The following is an 18,598-nucleotide window of genomic DNA, read 5'->3' on the forward strand; positions in this document are numbered from 1 at the left end:
ACGCTGGGCTTTCCATGGAGGCAATAAATAACCATCAAAGCCCGCTCTGGTGCCAGGAGCGAGCCAGCGCCACCTGCCACCGGCCTGGGGCCCGTCCCTGTGTCCCCACATCCCCGTGTCCCCATATCCCTCACCCATATGTCCCCGTGTCCCATGTCCCCATGTCCCCGTGTCCCCATGCCAGGGCTGTGCTCAGCCGTGCAAAGCCCAGCTCGTAGCCGTCAGTACATTCAGAGCTCTTCCAATGGGAAAAGCGCTTTTCCGAAGGAGAGGACGTTCCGTGCCCCGCCGTGCCCGCGCGGGGGGATGATGCTCCGCTGTGGGGTGACTGTCCCACACGGGTGGCCTTGTCCCAGACGGTGGGACCCAGCCCCAGCCAGCACAGCCACCGGTACCCTCAGCTTGGCTCCTTGCAGCCTTAAAATGTGCAGGGGGAGCGTGTCCCCGTGTCCCCACGTCCCTGCCAGCCACTGCATCCCAGTGTCCTTCCTCAGAGTCCTTTTTCCAGGGAAGTGACAGCTTTCAGACGGTGCTCAAGGACACCTGTCCCGTTGCTCTCCATGATGACACCGTCCGTGGGGGACAGAGTCCTGCCCTGCTGCCAGCTCCCACAGCTCCTCGCACGCCACAGCAGCACGAGGATGGCTGAGGCACATCCTGGGACCAGCCCGTGCCCCGGCATCTCCTCGGGGATGCGCTGCCCCGTCCTGCTGGATGCTGCCTCTGCTCCGCCCGGGACACTCCGGGCTCAGCGTTCACCCCCTCAAGGGGCAATAAATTACCGGAGGGCAGACGGGGCCAGCGCAGGGTCCGGGTAATAAATAGGAAAGCGGGAATCCGGAAGGCAGCAGAGAGGCAGCGTAGGCGGGCTGGGCGCTCATGAGGGGCTGAGATGAGGTAGGAGGACACGTGCTGCCTGGCCAATGACCTGCACGTACTTCCTGAGCACCTGGCAGCCCTGCTGCTTCTTCTTGAAGGCGCTCTTGCCCTTGGAGCTGTCCCCGTACCTGACGTCCACCTGGAAGATGTTGTAGTTCTTGCAGAGGAGGCAGGTGAGGTTGGAGATGAGGCCTCGGGTGGTCTTGGTGGTGTTGTGGAGCCGCTCGAGGAGCTCTTTGGCCATGGGGTTGAGCTCCTCCTGGTCTCGTGTGATGTTTCCCAGCGAGGCGTTGAGGAAGGCGAAGAGCTTGTACATGGCCACCATCACCTCCTTCCTCTCGCTCGTCCGGTTGACGCGGAAGGCGGGGAAGAAGATACCGGCGGGGTTGCAGAGTTTGTCACTCTCGCTGCTGAACGGTTCTCCCTGGCACTTCAGCTGGGACGAGAGGGGAACATCACCACGTGTCCCCTGTGTCCCCCCCGTCACCGTCCCCGCGGCGCCCCCAACCCTCCCCCTTCGTGCGCTTGTGGCTCGAACCCCCCCGTGGCCCGTGGCCGTCCCCAAGCTCCACTCACGTAGAGGCTGAAGAGCTCCTGGGCGGTGGCGTTGAGCACGGCCACCTGCCTGCGGGTCTGCTCCTGCACGGTGGAGCGGCACAAGCCGTGGCTGGGGCAGCCGGAGCCGCTCAGCAGCAGCGCCCGGCCGGCCACGGGCCGCCGCTGCAGCAGGAGCAGGGCCACGAAGGGCACGACACCTGTGTGGGGAGAGAGGCCGGTGTCACGGCGGGGACAGGAGCAGGAGGTGGCCCATGGGGACCGCGCTGCCGCTGATGCGGAGAATCCACCGAGGGTGACCGCAGCTACAGGCACCCGAAGGGAGAGTGTCCAGCTGGAGCGGGGACTCGTCCCGCTTGGGTGTGTGCCCAGCCCAGCTGGAACCCCCGGACCCCCCACTCTGCCGCAGCTCCCATCCCGCTGCCGTCCCCCTCACCTGCCCCCCGGCCGGCGCTCCCCCGCTTCCCTTCCCGGCGGGGGGCCCCGCAGCATTCCCACATTTCGTAACCGGCCCGGTGGCGACCTGGCGGGTTTAATCAAACGTGCAAGGCGCTTTTTCCTCCGTTATCCTGGTCCGGGCGCTTCGGGAGCAAGGCCCCACCCCGGCCCGGCTGACTCAGCGGGGCTCCCGCAAGGAAACCTGCTCTCGGCGTGCCCTCCCTCCTCCCTCCCGCCCCCGGCCCCACCGCCTGCCTCAGTTTCCCCGTCCGAGGAGTGGGCGCAGCGCCGAGGAGCCCTGGGGAGAGACGATGCAGCTGCCAGAGACTCCAGCCAGGAAATCCCTGGATGCGGAACAAGGGGACCCTTGAGCCTCCGGCAGCTGGGTCGCCCCGGCGTCCGCTCCTGAGAGCGGGGCGCTGCGGCCCCCAATCCTCTGGGACTCCCCCAAACCGGGATCCATCCCTGCTCGGGGAGGCCAGACCGCCTCTGGAGCCCTGGCATGCTCTGGGCATCCTCGGTGAGGGTGGCCCGGCTGTCCCCGCTGCTGGGTGACCTGGATGCCACCAGCAGGGCCCCGCCAGGGTGGGGGTCCCGTGCCCCACCGCGGGGCTGTCGCCAGGCGAAGTCCCCGGGCCGGACGAGCGCCGGAGCCGCCCGCACTTGTCAGCGCCTCGGACGTGCCGCCGGTGCCGGGTAATCCAAGCCTCGATTTATTTACCCTGCCCAGGTGGGAAAGGACTTACCTGGGCGTGTTCCGATCCCTGACCCGCCGCTCCCCTCCCGCACGGGACGGGGGAACCCTGCCTTCCCCGGGGCCCCGGCTGTTCCCACGGGACGCAGACCCCCTGAGCCCTCCGAGCCCCTCTCTCTGTGTCCCCCCGGCCGCTGCTCCTGCCCCTTTCACAGCTGGGCAGGGAGAGGCTCGGCACCCACGTGTGCCAGGGGCTGGGCGGGTGGGGGGTCCCGGGTGGGTGCTGCCCCCGTGGGACCCCCCAGAACGGCTTCTGGGGTGGGGGTTGCTCCCTCCAACCCCCCTCCTGCATTTGGCCGCCTCCCCATCCTCCCAGCGCTCCCGACACGGCAGCGGCTCGCGGCATAGGGAGACCCAGAAGGAGGAAAAGCAGGAGGGGGAAAAAAAAGTGTTTAAAAGTAAAAAAAAAATAAAAAAAATCCCCCCCTCCTTGAGATATTTTTTTCCCCTTGGAAGCATTTCCAGTTATATAAGTGTCCAGATGTTGGCTGCACCGCGCCAGCGCCGCGCTCCGCTCCCGCTGCCAATTCCCAGAGATGCTCATCCCGGGGGGGACCCAGCGCGGCGGGAGCCTCGTCCCGGCTCCAGCGGCGGCATCCAAGCGGGACCCGCCTGCACCCGAGCATCACCGGCAAAAGGAGGCGAGGGGGAGGAAAAAAGGGGGAGGGGGAGAAGGGGAAATAGTATCCCCAAAGTAGAATTTTTTTTTTTTTTTTTTTTACCTGCCGGCACGAACTTCATTGTGAGCCGCGTCCCGGGAGCGACTTAATAGGGATTGGTGTTGGCAGAGGAAGTTTTCAGAAATTCATGTTCATACTGGGGGACTTCTCGGGGTTTATATACCGGTCCGGCAGCCAGCCTGTGTTGTAAGAAGAGGGGAGGGGGGGCGGGGGGGGGGGGGGGGAGAATCACCCGCTATCGTTACTTCTATTGAAACTGGAAATCAGGAAGTCGGAGGGTTTGGAAATCATGAATGATTCTTAGAAATAAACTTCTTAAAAAAGTTGATGTCACACGGAATTTTGTGTCGCCTTTTGTTTCACGCGCGGGCTCGGGAAAGTGGGTGGGCTGGGAAGGATGAATTGAAGCCCCCCCAAGGGAGGCGCACGTGGGGTTCGGGGGTGTCGAGGCGCGGTGGCGAACGCGCGGTGCTGTGACTCAGGAGCCGCAAGCACTTTCACCCCCGGGTCCCCCTCCCCGGCCCGGGGCTTCCCCGCTGGCTGCCGGAGCAGGCAATAAAATGAAGGAGGTTAAAAAGTTTGGTTTGGGGTTTTTTTGGGGTTTTGGAGGGATGGAAGGCGCGGGGAAGCGGTGGTGGGGGTGCCGTGCTCCTCGGTCACGGTGGGATGGCAGCGGTGTCCCCCAGCCCGCCGCTGGCTCATCCCTTTGGGCAAAAGTTTTATCAGTAAAGGGTGGGTTTTCTGCAGGAAAAAAGGACAAACCCACCCAGGGGGAGAGGCCGGACCGGCCCCCCCAGGGTTAACCCTTCCCTCGGCGGAGCTGTCCCCTGCCCGGAGCAGGCAGGAGGGCGCTGGGTCAGCGTCTCGTGGGGATCCCATGGGATCAGGACACTGCGGAGCTGCTCGCTGCACTATTTGGGTGAAAAACAGGTTAAATGGATTTTTTTTTTGTCCTTCTCTGTATTTTTCTTTTTTTTTTTTCTCACCGGGGTCGAACTGAAACTTTAATCAGGTTTAGCAAGTTTGTGCCCCGGCAGGTGAACCGGCGGTGACAGTCCAGGAACGGTGATGCAAGAGCCACCACGACCCCGGCTGTCCTCCCTTGGCAAGGGGGACACGGCGAGGGGGGACACCGAGACCCCCCCGTGTTGGCGGGGCTGGGCCGTAGCTGCTGCTTGCCTCAGTTTCCCCACGCAAGGACCAGCCTGGTTTGATGCCCAGTTTAGCCCAGTCTGGTCTTAGTGGGACATCGGGAATGAGCTGGGGACTGTGGAGGGCGGGGACGATGAGCTTCATCTCCCGCCCTGCAGCCTCATCCCAGTCTTTTTGGGATATGGGGAGCAGCACATCACGTATTGATGGACATCTGATGACCTGACGCGCTTAATTAGCTGAGGAATTTATAGCACTTAATTATTAGCGTAGGGAACGTCCTGGAGGCGTTGTGTGCAGGGCTTGACATGGATTTCCCTTTGGATTTCCCAGGAGCAACTGAGTCCAAGCTGGAGCTGAGCTGGGCTTTAGTGTCCCCGGAGGGGTGTGAGACCCCTGGTCATGGTGAGATCATCAAGGTGGCACCGGTGTCCCCACCTGCAGCTCAGCCCTTAGGCAAAAGTGTCAGGATTAAAGGATGGGTTTTGTTTGGGAAGAAAGACAAACCCGCGGATCTCTGCAGGAGGGGGATGCTCGGCTGGGAAAACCCGAATTCCTGGTCCAGACAGGCGGGATAGGGAGATGGCAGAATGGGAGATGGGAGGTACCAGGATGGGACATGGTGCCCAGCAATATCCCCTTTCCCATTCCCGCACGGATTCCTGCGGATGCCCTGTGAGCGGGCAGCCAGAACGGGGATGCAGGAGCGTGAGGAGACCGTGACAGGAGCGGGGGGTCCCAGCGTGTCCCAGGGGGGAGCGGGAAGCAGGAACGGGGGGAGCCAGCCCCCCCGTCAGAAGAGACTGAGGGTCGGGGACCTGTGGGGTTTGGGGGAGGTTGGTCAGGAGACAGCTGTCCCCTCTCTCCCCCCTTGTCCCCCCTGTCCCCATCCCCACCGCCGACCTCCCCAGGGACACGAGGACAAGCCCAGGGTGTTCCAAGGCCACCAGTGCCACGCTGCTGCTCTGTGTCCCTCCGAGCGGTCCAGTCTGAGCATCCCTGCCCGTAACTGTCCTCAGCTCCACCGCAGACACCGCACCCCGTCCCTGTCCCCTTCCCTGTCCCCAGGATCCCTCTCTGCCGCATCCCTGCCCCTTCTGCTCCCCCTTCCCTGTCCCTATGCTGCCCCCTCCCCATTCCTGTTCCATTCCCGCTCATCCCTGTCCCCATCCCTGTCCCCATCCCTGTCCCCGTGCTGCCCCCTGCTGCCCCAGCCCAGAACTGGCCTCTCCCCATCCCAAAATTGCCCCCGCTGCCCCATCCCAACTCAGAACCGACCTGTCCCCATCCCTGTTCCGGAGCTGCCTCCTGCCCCTTCCCCACCCCAGACCTCTCCTCTCCCCAGCCAGCAGCTGTCCCTTCCTGCCCTTCCCCATCCTATCATTGTCCCCCCACTGCCCCAACCCCTCCAGAACTGCCCCAACCCCTCCAGAACTGCCCCCACACCCCATCCTTCTCCCCCTCCGGCTCCCCTCCAAGTCCCCATCCCGCGGTGTCCCCGTGCATGGGGGACACTCAGATTCCAGGGTCACCAAAAGCCCCGGGTGTCCCCCAGGTGTGGGGATGAGGCTCTGGTGGGATCGGGGGGCTCTCCCAGGGGGCTGAGCAAGGGCTGAGCGAGGCGGGAGCTCCTGTCCCGGGGAAACCCAGAGCTGAATAACGGAGGGCACCGAATTCCCCTTTGACTCACGATGGGGCCCTGCCGGGGCTGCCTCAGCCCTGTCCCTGTGCCCCACCGGTGCCACCCACAGGTGTCACCCACAGGTGTCACCCACAGGCTTTTCCCACGAGTGGGCACTGGGGTCCTCTTGGGGACACCAAAGAAGCCACCATCTCTTCAGTGACACTCATCTGGTGTCACCCCACTTTTGGGGTCCCCCAGCCCTCCCCACGGTCCCGGGGGGTCACGTACCTGCACCGTCCCCTCTGCAGCCCTGTCCAGAGCCGGGTGGGCAGCTCGGTGGTGGCACAGTCACGGTCACTGTCACGGTCACCCACAGCACTCCAAGCTGGCCGGGGCTGCTTCATGGTGACATTGTCCCACCTGAGTGTCCCCAGATGGCCGTGGTGGCCGTCCTGGTGGCGAAGCTCCCGGGACTGACTCAGGCACTGCCGGCGGCTCCGCACACGGCACCCGCGGGGAACAAGTGACTCCAGGGGACACATGACCAGGTCTTAGGATTTTTGACTCAGAGGGACTGGTGGCAGTGGGTGGCCCGGTCCCCACGGTGGCCCTGGCCAGACTGCAGGATGCTGCACTCAGCGTGGCTGTGACGTGTGGCACAAGGTGTCGTGTGGCCCATGCCGTGCCGTGGCACACTCCTGGTGGTGCCAGGCCCTGTCATGTCACATGCCCTGTGCCACACTGTGCCATCCTGTGTCACCCTGTGCCACCCTATGCCATCCTGTGTCACCCTGTGCCACCCTGTGCCACCCTGTGCCGTGTGCCACGTTCTGTGCCATGCCACTGGCCACATCCCAGCATGTGCCATGCCGTGTGTCACACCGTGTGCCACATCCCGTGTGTCCTGGAAAGGACATCAGGCACAACCTGGCCACCAGAATACAGCTCCTCCCTGCCCACAGCCGCCAGGACAGACACAGGGACAAAGGGACACAGGGACATGATGTCTCAGTGGCCCATGGGCCAAAGTCAGCATTTTATTTCCTTTTGCCATTGTACAAAAATAAAGAAATGCCACGTGGGTGAGGGCACTGCCCTTCTATGTGTACCAAAAATACCAATATACATAAATAAATCCTTGTGATGTTCATAGTTTAACACCGTACAAAAATATAATAAAAATAGATATTTATATATTAGAAATGTCCTTAAATACTTCTGCAAGCTGCAGGAGTTAAATTAACCCTAACAATCAATAAATACAATAAACACACAAATATTGATGTATAAATTAGGGGGGAGGCAGTGGGGGCTGTCACCCACTGTCACAGTGCTGGGCTGTGGTGGCACGGCCTGGGAGGCTCAGGGGGGACACGGAGGGGACAGGGATGCTGGGAGGATGGGAACAGCCAGTGCGCTCCCGGGGGACACTGAGAGCACAGGGATGAGGACAGGGATGTGCAAAGGGACACCGAGCTTGGGGACACCGAGCACAGAGGGACACAGGACACGCCAGCTGCTCTCTGGGAGCGGAGCTGGCGCAGGGCAGGCAGGGGTGACAACACCGGTGACAGTCGCCGGTGGCAGCAGCGCTCTCCGTGCGCCCGGTGGGGGGTGCTGGGCGAGCAGCTCTTAGTCAGGCTGTGTCACCCGACCCATTGAATCACTGGAAAACCCGGCAGGGCTCGGGGACAGGGAACAGCCGCGCACCCGGGGGACACCCGGCTGCACCGGGGCTACCTGGATCCAATGAAAGTGGGGCAGGATGTGCGAGAGCCAAGCAGGGCTGTCCTGCAGCCGAGTGCTGGCACGGGGAGCGCAGGGTCGGTGCCGTGAGGGGGCTCCGTGGTGCTCCCCGGCCATCCTGGCATCTCCATCCTGAAAACGGGGCTGGGATCGCGTCACATGGGATGGAGATGGTGGAGATGATGGAGATGATGGAGATGCAGACGGGAACTCCGGTGCCGGCGGAGCTGCCCTAGGGGTGTGCGGGCAGCCCCGAGCCCCTGCGCGATCTCCCCTTCTCCCGGCGGCTCCGGCGGCTCCCGGCCTCCAGCTCGGCGCTGCGCTCGGCCATGAAGCGGGCGTAGCTCCAGAGGATCTGGCAGCCCTGCAGCTTCTGTCGGAAGATGCTGAGGGATGGCGCGGGGCTGGGGAGGGGCCGGCGGCCGGGCCGGGGGCTGGAGGCCGGGAAGAGCCCCGCCAGGTTATTGAGGAGCGCTCGCACCTTTCGGTGGGTCCTGCTCAAGCGGCGAAGGATTTCGGCCTCGGGGTGGTAAAGGTTGCGCTGGTGCCGGATGATGTCCTGCAGCGCCTGGTCCATGTGGATCATGGGCCTCCGCAGCCTCCGCAGCCCCCAGGGCCCCTTGGCCGGCCTCTGCAGCCACTCGGGGGTGTTGCTGGTGCGGCAGATGTTGTGGATGGTCAGGTGCTGCTCCTTCTCCTGCCCAGATATTGGAGAGAAAGATCAGGGACGTGGAAGCAGCACGGGGACCGCCCCCCACTGCCCCGTGGAGGGGACGGGCGTGACCCCTCGGCCCGGGGAAGGGAACTCACGTAGAAGGTGAAGAGCTCCCGCGCATCCTCGGCCATGAGCCTCACCAGCGCCTGGGTCTGCTGCACGGTGGGGGCCAGCGGGGACCTGCCCCCCTGGCCCGGCACTGCCCAGAGGATGAGGAGCCCTTTGGCGACAGCTGGGGAGGAAGAGGAGGGAGTCAGGGGCACTGATGGGTGCAGGGACAGCCCTCTCTCACAACCCTACCCCCGCGCCAGGAATGCTGCCTGCACCCCAGCCCTGTCCCCGCTCCAGGGATGACCCAGCCCCGCGACAAAAAGCTGCTGGGCACCCGGTGGGGAGGAGGATGACGGTGCTGGGGATGCTCTGGAGCAGCCAGGATGTGCAGAACCACCACAGCAGCTGCTCCAGCAGCTCCACCTCCCAGCGCGGGCCACCACAAAAGAGGGGACAGCAACGATGCTCCTGATCCAGTCCCGCTGTCCAGCTCTGGCCAGACACTGTCCCAGTCCCGCTGTCACCCTCAGGACTTTGGGTATGGCACTGGGCTCACACACAGCCTCTGTCCCTTTGGGCAAGCTGACCCCTGACCTTCTGCCGCTGGTCCCCAAAGTGTCCCCTCCTGCCTGCCCCTCCCAGCGTCCCCTCTCTCTCAGGCTGCCCACCCCCAGTGCTCCCCATGTGCCACAGCGGGGAACGTCCCTGTCCCCTCCAGCCCCCGAGGGAGGTGACACTGCGGTGGCACAGCCTCGGTGCCATCTGCCGCCGCTCCGCTGACTCAGCCGCCATGGGGGCCCCGCGGCCGCGCTCCCTCCGCGGCTCCCGGGGCACCGGAGCGGCCGGGGCAGCGCGAGGGGACACGGGGACACGGGGACACGGGGACACGGGGACACGGGGACACACGTACCTGCCAGCACACCCCAGGGCCGCCCGTCGCACCGCATGGCCGGGGCAGGGTGTCCGCCCGGGGCTGCCGGGCGCGCAAGCCACTTCCTTAAGTGCTCGGCGATGGGGAAGCTCGGCTTTTAAAGCGCACCCGAGTCACCCCCACCTCCGAAGGAGGCACCCGGACCCAACGGAAGGCAGCGAGAAGTGAAGGCATGGCCCGGGGCCCAATGAGCAGGGTGAGAGCAGAGGCGGGAGGAAATGGGGCCGGCAGGACGATGGGGATGTTCTTCGAGTCAGTTCCTCGAGGGAGTCCGGGTGGGTCCAGCCTGCGAGGCCGCGGTCCCACGGCTCATCCCGGATCTGGCAGGACCCCCCAGTCCTGGCTTCTTGGGAAAGAGACTTTTTGATTCACGCCGGTGTCACCGCTCAGCAGCCAACAGGTTGAACTGAAACCAGCGCCGGCTGCCCTGAAACCCCAATGCAAAAGAGGGCAGTGGCGGCTGACAGCGGGGACAGGGATGTCACCCGTGTGCCACCACGGGGTGTTTCGCGTCCCAAATCCAGCTGTGGAAGGCAAAAATCTACCCTGGCAAGGAGGGAAGTGGAGGTGAGGGAAGTGCAGAGCATACCAGCACGGCCTGATGCTCTGAGGGATTCTCTGTCCTCCTGCTCACACCCACCTGCACCTCCGGGTGACAAATTTGGGTGCTGAACCAAGTGGGAGACATCAGGCTTAGCCTCTGTGCCCGGCAGCAGCCACGGGAACACCGAGGGCACCGGGTGGTGCCCAAGGCAGCGCTGCCTTGGGAGAGCCCTGGGGCTCGGCACGGCCCCACCGGCACCGCCCTGGGGCTGGCACAGCCTCGGCACCGGCAGCAGCAGCCAGGGCACCCCCGCTGTCCCCCCGGGCTCCCCTTCCTGGCGGGAGGAGCCCGGCACCCGCGGGGGGTTTCCCATTCCTTAGAGATGGATGTCTCCGTTCCGGGGTGTGTCGCAATCCCGTTGATTTTGGTGACCGTCGCTGAATTTACGCATTTGGAGAGTTTGGCACAGAGGGACAGATTAGAAATTAACAGCTCCTTCCAGGAGGAAGGATGCGGCGGTGACTCACTTTTACAAGTGCTTTATTTTCCCAAAATTTCCCTGCCCCTGACCGCGCCACGACTTGCACGGTCTGCTTCCTCCCCAACCGCCTCTGAGGACTCCTCCTCTTCCTCCTTCCCGGGGCGTCCCCGGCAGAGGTGGTGGCTGGGGTGGGCTCTGTGGGGCTGGGGTGGGCAGGGCTGTGCCCAGGGCAGTCCTGGAGATGTGGAGAAACCAGATCTTGCTCGCTCCACAGCAGTTTGTCCATCCCTCCTCAGGCTGCCCAGACAGGCTGTTCCACCTCACTGCCCCTGTGTCACCCATCCATCCATCCATCATCCATCCATCCATCCATCCATCCATCCATCCATCCATCCATCATCCATCATCCATCCATCATCCATCCATCCATCCATCCATCATCCATCCATCCATCCATCCATCATCCATCCATCATCCATCCATCATCCATCCATCCATCCATCATCCATCCATCATCCATCCATCCATCCATCCATCCATCCATCCATCCATCCATCATCCATCCATCCATCCATCATCCATCCATCCATCATCCATCCATTCATCATCCATCATCCATCATCCATCATCCATCCATCCATCCATCATCCATCCATCCATCCATCATCCATCCATCATCCATCCATCATCCATCATCCATCCATCATCCATCCATCCATCCATCCATCCATCATCCATCCATCATCCATCCATCCATCATCCATCCATCCATCATCCATCATCCATCCATCATCCATCCATCATCCATCCATCATCCATCCATCCATCATCCATCCATCCATCATCCATCCATCATCCATCCATCCATCCATCCATCATCCATCATCCATCCATCCATCCATCCATCCATCCATCCATCATCCATCCATCCATCATCCATCCATCATCCATCCATCATCCATCCATCATCCATCCATCATCCATCCATCCATCCATCCATCCATCCATCATCCATCCATCCATCCATCCATCCATCATCCATCCATCCATCATCCATCCATCATCCATCCATCATCCATCATCCATCCATCATCCATCCATCCATCCATCCATCCATCATCCATCCATCATCCATCCATCCATCATCCATCCATCCATCATCCATCATCCATCCATCATCCATCCATCATCCATCCATCATCCATCCATCCATCATCCATCCATCCATCATCCATCCATCATCCATCCATCCATCCATCCATCATCCATCATCCATCCATCCATCCATCCATCCATCCATCCATCCATCATCCATCCATCCATCATCCATCCATCATCCATCCATCATCCATCCATCATCCATCCATCATCCATCCATCCATCCATCCATCCATCCATCCATCATCCATCATCCATCCATCCATCCATCCATCCATCCATCCATCCATCCATCATCCATCATCCATCCATCATCCATCCATCCTCCACATCTCCTTCTTCCTGTTCCACTCTCATCCATCCATCCATGCCCTTCCCTGAGGGTGATCAGGGTCCCAACCCTCAGCTCTCCCCTGCCCTCAGGACACTGCAGTGGTGCCACTCGGGGATGGCAGCAGGTGGCCACGACTGTGCAATACCCAACAGGGACAAAAATAGCGCCGGTGACCGCATGGGCCAGCGGCAATTTCTTCATCAGCGGGAGCACGTCACCAGCATCCCATGACTCGGAGAAGGGACCGAGACAGGAAGGAGAGTGCCCGGAGAGCCGCAGGAAGCTGCTGGCTGCAAGAGTGTGGGGCTGACGTGGGCAAGCTGTGCCAGCGGCGGGGCACTGACCTTCTCGGAACGTGGGAGAGCAGGGGATGGATTTTGGGGACAGGATGGGAGCAGAGGTTCCCAGCATGCTCCTGCTGGGTCTGGCTGAGGACCAGGACCCCCTGGGGGCCCCCACTGGCTGCAGCATCCCCAGGAAGGCACAGCCCCCACCCCGTGTATCCCACTTCGCCATGCTGCCAGCAAGGGAAGAGGATGTGGGGACACAGTGGCAGTGTGACAGGGACATCCCCAAGCCCGGGGTCAAGCTCCTGCCTCAGTTCCTCCCCAGTCTGGCCCAGTGTGGGTCAGGGGGAGGACATAAATGTGGGCTTGGGTTTCCCCAGGGCCGTGATTTACTGTGGGCTAAAGCTTTAACCTGTTTTTTCACCCAAAATACCGAGCAGAGAAAGTGACCGTGTCCCAGTCACTTCACAGTGGGACTCTGTCCCCCTGTCCCATGCCAGCCCCTGCCACCAACACAGGGACCAGCTCTGGGCAACCTCCCTGGGCTGCACAGGAATAAAAATAATAAGAATTTTATTGACTTATCAAAAACTGTGAAAATACAACTTGTGAGGGGCTGGGACAGGTAACAGCCAGTGCTGGTGCTGAACCAGAGCCCCACTGCCCCCTTGGAGATTTTTGGGGTGCCAGGGGTAACCCCAGCTCCGGGAATGCTCTCCCCTCCATGGGGCTGGTCCAGGGGTGACCCTGAGCCTCGTGGCCACCCCTCCCTTCTGAAGGGGACACATCCCATCAGCCCCAGGCTGTCCCCTATAGCACCATGGTGGCACATCACTGCTCTTTGTCCCTCCACCCTGTGTCCCCTCCACCTGGACACACCCACCCTGCCACCCACCCTGCACAGGCCAGGCGAGAGGGACAGGATGGCACACAGGGACTGACCCCACTTCTGTGGGCCAGTGCCCACTGCCACAAGGCCACCATGTCCCCAAAGCCACCCCATCCCCAGCACAGAGGGAGCGATGCTGTGCTCTGTCCTGTGCTGGGGGACCATTCAAATGAAAACTGAATGAACAGGGGTGGGGAGGAGGAGACACCACGCTGGGACAGTCAGCGTGGGGACAGCCAGCCGCTATCTGCCACTCTCCTGCCGCTGCTGCAGCAGCTGGATGACCTCAGCAATGCCCTCCTCGGGGACCTGTGGGGGACAGAGGGGGTGTCAGCCTCAGGGGACACCCCGGGGCTGGCAGGGGTCCCTGGGGAGGGGCAGGGGCTCACCAAGGCATGATCAAAGTTGAAGGTGCTGATGTAATAGGCCGAGATGTCAGCGGCCGCCAGCGGCTCCGCGATCTGCGCCACGATGCCACACTCGTCTGGGGGCACAGGGGGTCTCAGGCCACTGCCATGGGGACATCCAGGGACAGCAGTGCCCTAGAGCACCCCCTGGGTGGCAGTGGCACAAGAGGGGACACGGCCACCACGGCCACACTCACCGAAGCCAAGGGGCTGTCCCCCAATCCGCACCATCCGCCACAGCTCCCCCGTCGAGCTGGTCAGCAGGAGGTCACTGGGGAAGCTGAGGGGGATGAAACCAAGTGTCACCCCCTCCCTGAGCCCCCAGACCCAGGGACGGAGGGACAGACAGCCCCGGGATGGCACCTACCGCTTCTGGGTCTCGGCATCCATCACGATGGAGATGTAGCCCTCGATGAGGGAGAAGGAGAAGAAGGTGATGGAGTCGAGGTCCTGGCTGCTGGTGGCTGCATCCCACGGGGGGCTGCTGAGGGGGAGGGGACACAGGCAGGGGTCACAACCCTCAAAATGGGGAGGAGAAGGGCTTGGTGGTGGCATTGGGTGTCTGAGCATCATGCTGGGGTGCTGCAGGGTGGGAGGAGAGGGGACAGGAGCAGGTGGTCCCCACAGGGTCTGCAGCTCACAGGTGACACCAGGTTTTGGGGCATTCTCAAAAGGCCACGGTCACTCTGAGCAGGAGCATGTCACCAGAAGGGACCCCATCCCAGGGGACACGGGAGGACCCAACCAGGAGCGTTCCCTTCCCCCAGCACCATCCCCACTGCCTTTTCCAAACCCATCCCCTCCTGCTTTACAGTCTCCCCCCTGGGACTCGGTACAATGCTGGCTTTGTCCCTTGTGTCACCTCGGGGTTCCCACCCCTCACAGTGCAGCTCCCGGGAAAGCAAAACCGGTTTGGAAAACCCATCCGGAGCCTGAAAACCCACTGGGACCAACGGCTGGGACCAATGGCTGGGACCAATGTCACCGCAGGTCAGGTGGCACCAGGCAATGGGCCACCCCCATGGACTCACCTGTGGGAGTAGAAGAGGACATCGATGAGCATGGTGGCGATGGCGGGCAGCGTGTCGGGGGCCACCGTCAGGACACAGAAGCGGGTCTGGGGGCTCTGCACCGGGTGCAGCGTGGGGCTGGCGGCTGCCAGGGGAACGGCCGCGCGTCAGGCCTGGGGACAGCTCGGGGACAGTCCCGCAGTGCCACCCCGTGGCCACCGCGCCCACAGCCCGGAGTCTCTCGGGGCGCAGAGGGCTGGCCCGGGGGTCCCAAAGGATGTGGATGTCACCAGTGGGAGCTGCAGCATCTCAGCAGGGACTGGGTGGCCCTGGGTGGCCCCAGATGGGCATCTCCAGTGGGAACTGGAGCATCTTGGGGGGGTCCCCCAAAGACGTAACTACCGCTGGTGGGAGCAGGAGCACCTTGGCAGGGACTTGGGTGGTCCTGGGGACAGGGTGACCATGGGGATCCCCCAGGATGCAGGAACCACCCATGGGAGCAGCATCTTGGCAGGGACCGGATGGCTCTGGGACAGTGTGGCCTGGGGACAGGGTGGCCTTGGAGATCCCCCAGAGATGTGGGTTCCGCTGGTGGGAACTGGATCATGTCGGTGGGGACTGGAGGTCCCTCACGGATATGGGCACCACCAGCTGTAGCTGGAGCATCTGGGTGGGAATGGGTGGCCCCAGGGGACACAGAGCACAGTGTCACTCACGTGGCTTGGGCTTGAGGAAGCCATTGCTCACGTCATCGCAGGTGACAGGGACACACTCGCCACTCTCCTCCCTGTAGATGTCGAACTCCCCGGCCAGCGTGTGGATCACCACGGGCAGGTCCCGCTCCCGCACCTGCTCCAGGACGTGGGATCAGGGCCTGCACTGCCACCCCTCCCGCAGGGCACACAGGGACCGTCACTCACCAGGATGAAGTCGGTCTGGTACGTGGAGAGCATCAGCACCGAGACGTGGTGCTCGGCCAGCGGCGCGATGACGGAGCGCGCGATCTTGGTGACACCGGTGGCCTGGCAGCCGGGGGCCTCCCGCCCGTTGGAGACGACGCTGAGCACCAGCCACGTGGAATCTGCCACCTGCATGAACTCGGAGGGCGGCAGCTCTGCGAGGGACAAGGGACACTGAGGCAGGCGGCTCCACAGGGCTCGGCACAGAGGCGGTGCCAGCTCGGGCACTGCGTGTCACGCTGTCCCCGGGTGATGAGCAGACCCAAGGCAGGATCAGTGCCAGGTGTGGGGATACTGGTTTGGGGGTGCAGATGAGCTCCATCCACAGGGGGAAGGAGCCAGACGGGGCTCAGCTGCTCCACAATGGGATTTGACCATAGGGATGAGGGGGGCCAAGGCTACAGCTCCCACAAACCCCAAGATGTGTCTCTCCTCCCTGTGCCAGCACCCCAGGCTGGGTACATGGGGGTGTTGGCCCTGCACCCCAAAAAACAGCACCACCAGGGCCCTGGGGCTGCCCAGCTCATCCTCTGCACCCCAGGAGCCCCCAGCACAGCTCCCACCGCCAGAGATGCACATGGGGCACTGGAGGAGACAAGGGGAGGGTCCTCCTTCTGTCCTGGGGGTCCCACCTGGTGTCTGCCTGGTGGAGAGAGCCCAGGCTGGCAGAGGGCCACAGCTGCTTCCCAAAACTCTGCTGGTGTTGGCAGGGTGGGCACATGCCAGATGCTCCTGCCTCCCACCCCCCTCGCTGCCACCCTCCTGCCCAGGAGAGGGGCTGGCACCACTCAGCCAGGCTGTCCCCTCCTCTCTGGGCTCCCTTTCCCAGCGAGGGACGGGCCAGGGCACCCAAGGGGTCTCCAATCCACTCCTCCCATCCAGGAAAGGTGGGAGCAGCTCCCACGGGAGATCACACAATCCCCGGCCCCCAGTGCCCAAGCCCCGCCGAGACCCCGAACTCATCACACCAGTGCTGGAGGCGGAGGTCGCACGGGGGAGGGTCCCCACCCACGGAGGGGGACCCCAGCAGGGGACAGGCTCTGTACCCCTCTCCCAAACCCGGCCCGGGGCAGGGCGGGAGCGGGGCCGGATCCAGGGCCTCGGCGGGTGTTCCCAGCGCCGGTTCCTGTGCAGGAAGCGCCAGAACAGCCTCGGCTCGGGCCCAGGGCCCAGTGCTGGGAACAGGGGGGCGGGACGGGGACTCGGGGACATGGGGACCTGTCCCAGAGCTCAATGTTTAATTGCTTTTCAACACCACCCTGGGCGAGGCTGAATGCGAGGGGACCCATCTGTCCCCGTGTCACCCAGCCCAAGGCTTAACCCTGATCCCCAGGGGAAGAGGGGGTGCAGCTCTCCTCGGCTGGGGGTCCCCCGGCAGCGGGGGGACACCGGCAGCCCCCAGCACAGGGGGGCTCACAGGGCACTGCGGGGCCGCGGGCTCGCAGCGCCATTGTTCAGCACTTCCCGCCCTCCCCTCGGGATTGAGGAATATTTGTCCGAAGGCCCCGAAATAAAACAATACATGGGGAACAGCTCTGGCTCCGGGAGAGCCCGGACGCGGTCCCGTCCCGCAGCAAAAGGAGGTGAGCCTGCGACCTGGTCCTGAGTGGCCGCAGCACCGACCCTCGTTCCTTGGGTCACGGCCAAGGATCCGCTGCCCCCGGTTCCTGCGGCCTCGGCAGGAAGGTTTGGGCGTGGGAAGCCGGGCCGGATCCGGACCCTCCGGCTCAGCCCGCTGGGCCGGTACCCCCGGCAGGACCGGTGGTGAGGGTGATGCACGGCACACGCCGGGGCACCAGCGGTGGGGACGTCACCAAATGACACATCCCTGGGAGAGAGAGACTGGCTTGGAAGGGATCAAACCTCCCCAGGACACCCCAAAACCTGGACCCCGCTGCCGGACAGGGCTCACCCCTGCCAGCCTGGCTGGCCCTGTGCTTTGCCCTGCCCTGCCAAAGCTCCAGCTGGCCCTCACCGGGCAGAGGGACGGGATGAAATTAGACACGGGAATGATGACAGGAGGGCTGCCAGAGCCTGGAGCGCTGCCCGCGGCCATCCCGGGAGGTCCCTGCGCCCTGCTTCGGGCTGGCACCGGGCTCTCCGCAGCCTGGTGGCAGCTCTGCCCGGAAGGAGCGAGGGCAGCCACGCCGGGAGAGCCTCTGCCGGGCAAGCCGGTACATCCCCGGCGCAGGCGCCGAGGGGACGGGATGGGCACGTTCCGAGGGAGCCGAGCACAAGCCGGGACTCGCTCCCTGCGGCCCAGGCGTGGAGCCGGGCTGGGGACGCGCACAGCTCCTGCCTGCGGTGCCAGCCCGCCCTGCCAGGAGGCCACCGCTCGGTACCTTTGAAGCCCTCCTCGTCCAGCATGACCGTGTAGTCCTCGGGGGTCTCCGTCAGACTGAAGAACTTGCATCTGAAGGAGAAGAAATCAGTGCTGCTGATCCCAAAACCGACGCCGTTTCCCGGGGCCGCGAGTCGGGGAAAGGAGGAGGAGAAGGAGAAGGAGGAGAAGGAGAAGGAGAAGGAGAAGGAGAAGGAGAAGGAGAAGGAGAAGGAGAAGGAGAAGGAGAAGGAGAAGGAGAAGGAGAAGGAGAAGGAGAAGGAGAAGGAGAAGGAGAAGGAGAAGGAGAAGGAGAAGGAGAAGGAGAAGGGTGGTGGGGGTGGAAAAAGGCCGGTACCGGCAGCGCTGGGGCAGGAAGAGCAGCTTGAGCAGCGGGTGGGTGTAGAGCCAGAGCCCGCGGCGGGCCAGGCTCAGCACCCGCACCCGGTGCTCCAGGATGTGCAGGTCCATGGCGGCCGCGCCGCCCCGGGACCCGCCGCCGCCGCCGCTATAAGGGCAGACACGGGACCGCCCCGGGACCGGCCCAGGACCGCCCCGCATCGCCCCGGGACCGCTCCGGAACCGCCCCGCATGTCTTCGTCAACGCCCTGTCACCGCCCTCATCGCCCAGGGACCGACCCGGGAACGCCCCGCATCTCGCTGGGACCGCCCTGTGAGCGCCTG

The 18,598-nt window shown here is 63.4% G+C and overlaps 3 protein-coding genes across 4 annotated transcripts; all 3 read right to left on the reverse strand.

Annotated features, from left to right (window-relative positions):
* LIF (LIF interleukin 6 family cytokine) lies at positions 1–3,491 on the reverse strand. The gene is made up of 3 exons (XM_086856616.1): positions 3,349–3,491; positions 1,456–1,634; positions 1–1,315 (listed from the first exon to the last, which is right to left on the reverse strand). The coding sequence occupies exons 1-3, from the start codon at positions 3,365–3,367 to the stop codon at positions 878–880; spliced, it is 636 nt and encodes a 211-aa protein (XP_086712742.1). The 5' UTR covers positions 3,368–3,491; the 3' UTR covers positions 1–877.
* A 4,569-nt stretch (positions 3,492–8,060) lies between these two features.
* Positions 8,061–9,541, reverse strand: LOC147649954 (uncharacterized). The gene is made up of 3 exons (XM_086855923.1): positions 9,505–9,541; positions 8,639–8,775; positions 8,061–8,525 (listed from the first exon to the last, which is right to left on the reverse strand). Exons 1-3 carry the CDS (start codon positions 9,539–9,541, stop codon positions 8,061–8,063), a joined length of 639 nt encoding a protein of 212 aa, XP_086712049.1.
* Positions 9,542–12,887: 3,346 nt separating this feature from the next.
* CASTOR1 (cytosolic arginine sensor for mTORC1 subunit 1) lies at positions 12,888–18,504 on the reverse strand. Of its 2 annotated transcripts, none has more exons than XM_086855925.1 (9): positions 18,273–18,504; positions 17,937–18,007; positions 15,556–15,749; positions 15,352–15,484; positions 14,657–14,780; positions 13,993–14,106; positions 13,823–13,905; positions 13,608–13,702; positions 12,888–13,527 (listed from the first exon to the last, which is right to left on the reverse strand). In XM_086855925.1, the coding sequence occupies exons 1-9, from the start codon at positions 18,473–18,475 to the stop codon at positions 13,462–13,464; spliced, it is 1,083 nt and encodes a 360-aa protein (XP_086712051.1). In that variant the 5' UTR covers positions 18,476–18,504; the 3' UTR covers positions 12,888–13,461. The 2 variants fall into 2 exon arrangements, with proteins under 2 accessions (XP_086712051.1, XP_086712050.1); XM_086855924.1 differs by having other exon boundaries at positions 13,993–14,109.
* Positions 18,505–18,598: the final 94 nt, after the last annotated feature.

The sequence above is a fragment of the Cyanistes caeruleus genome, chromosome 18 (assembly GCF_971803275.1).
Source record: "Cyanistes caeruleus chromosome 18, bCyaCae1.hap1.1, whole genome shotgun sequence".
NCBI lineage: Eukaryota > Metazoa > Chordata > Aves > Passeriformes > Paridae > Cyanistes > Cyanistes caeruleus.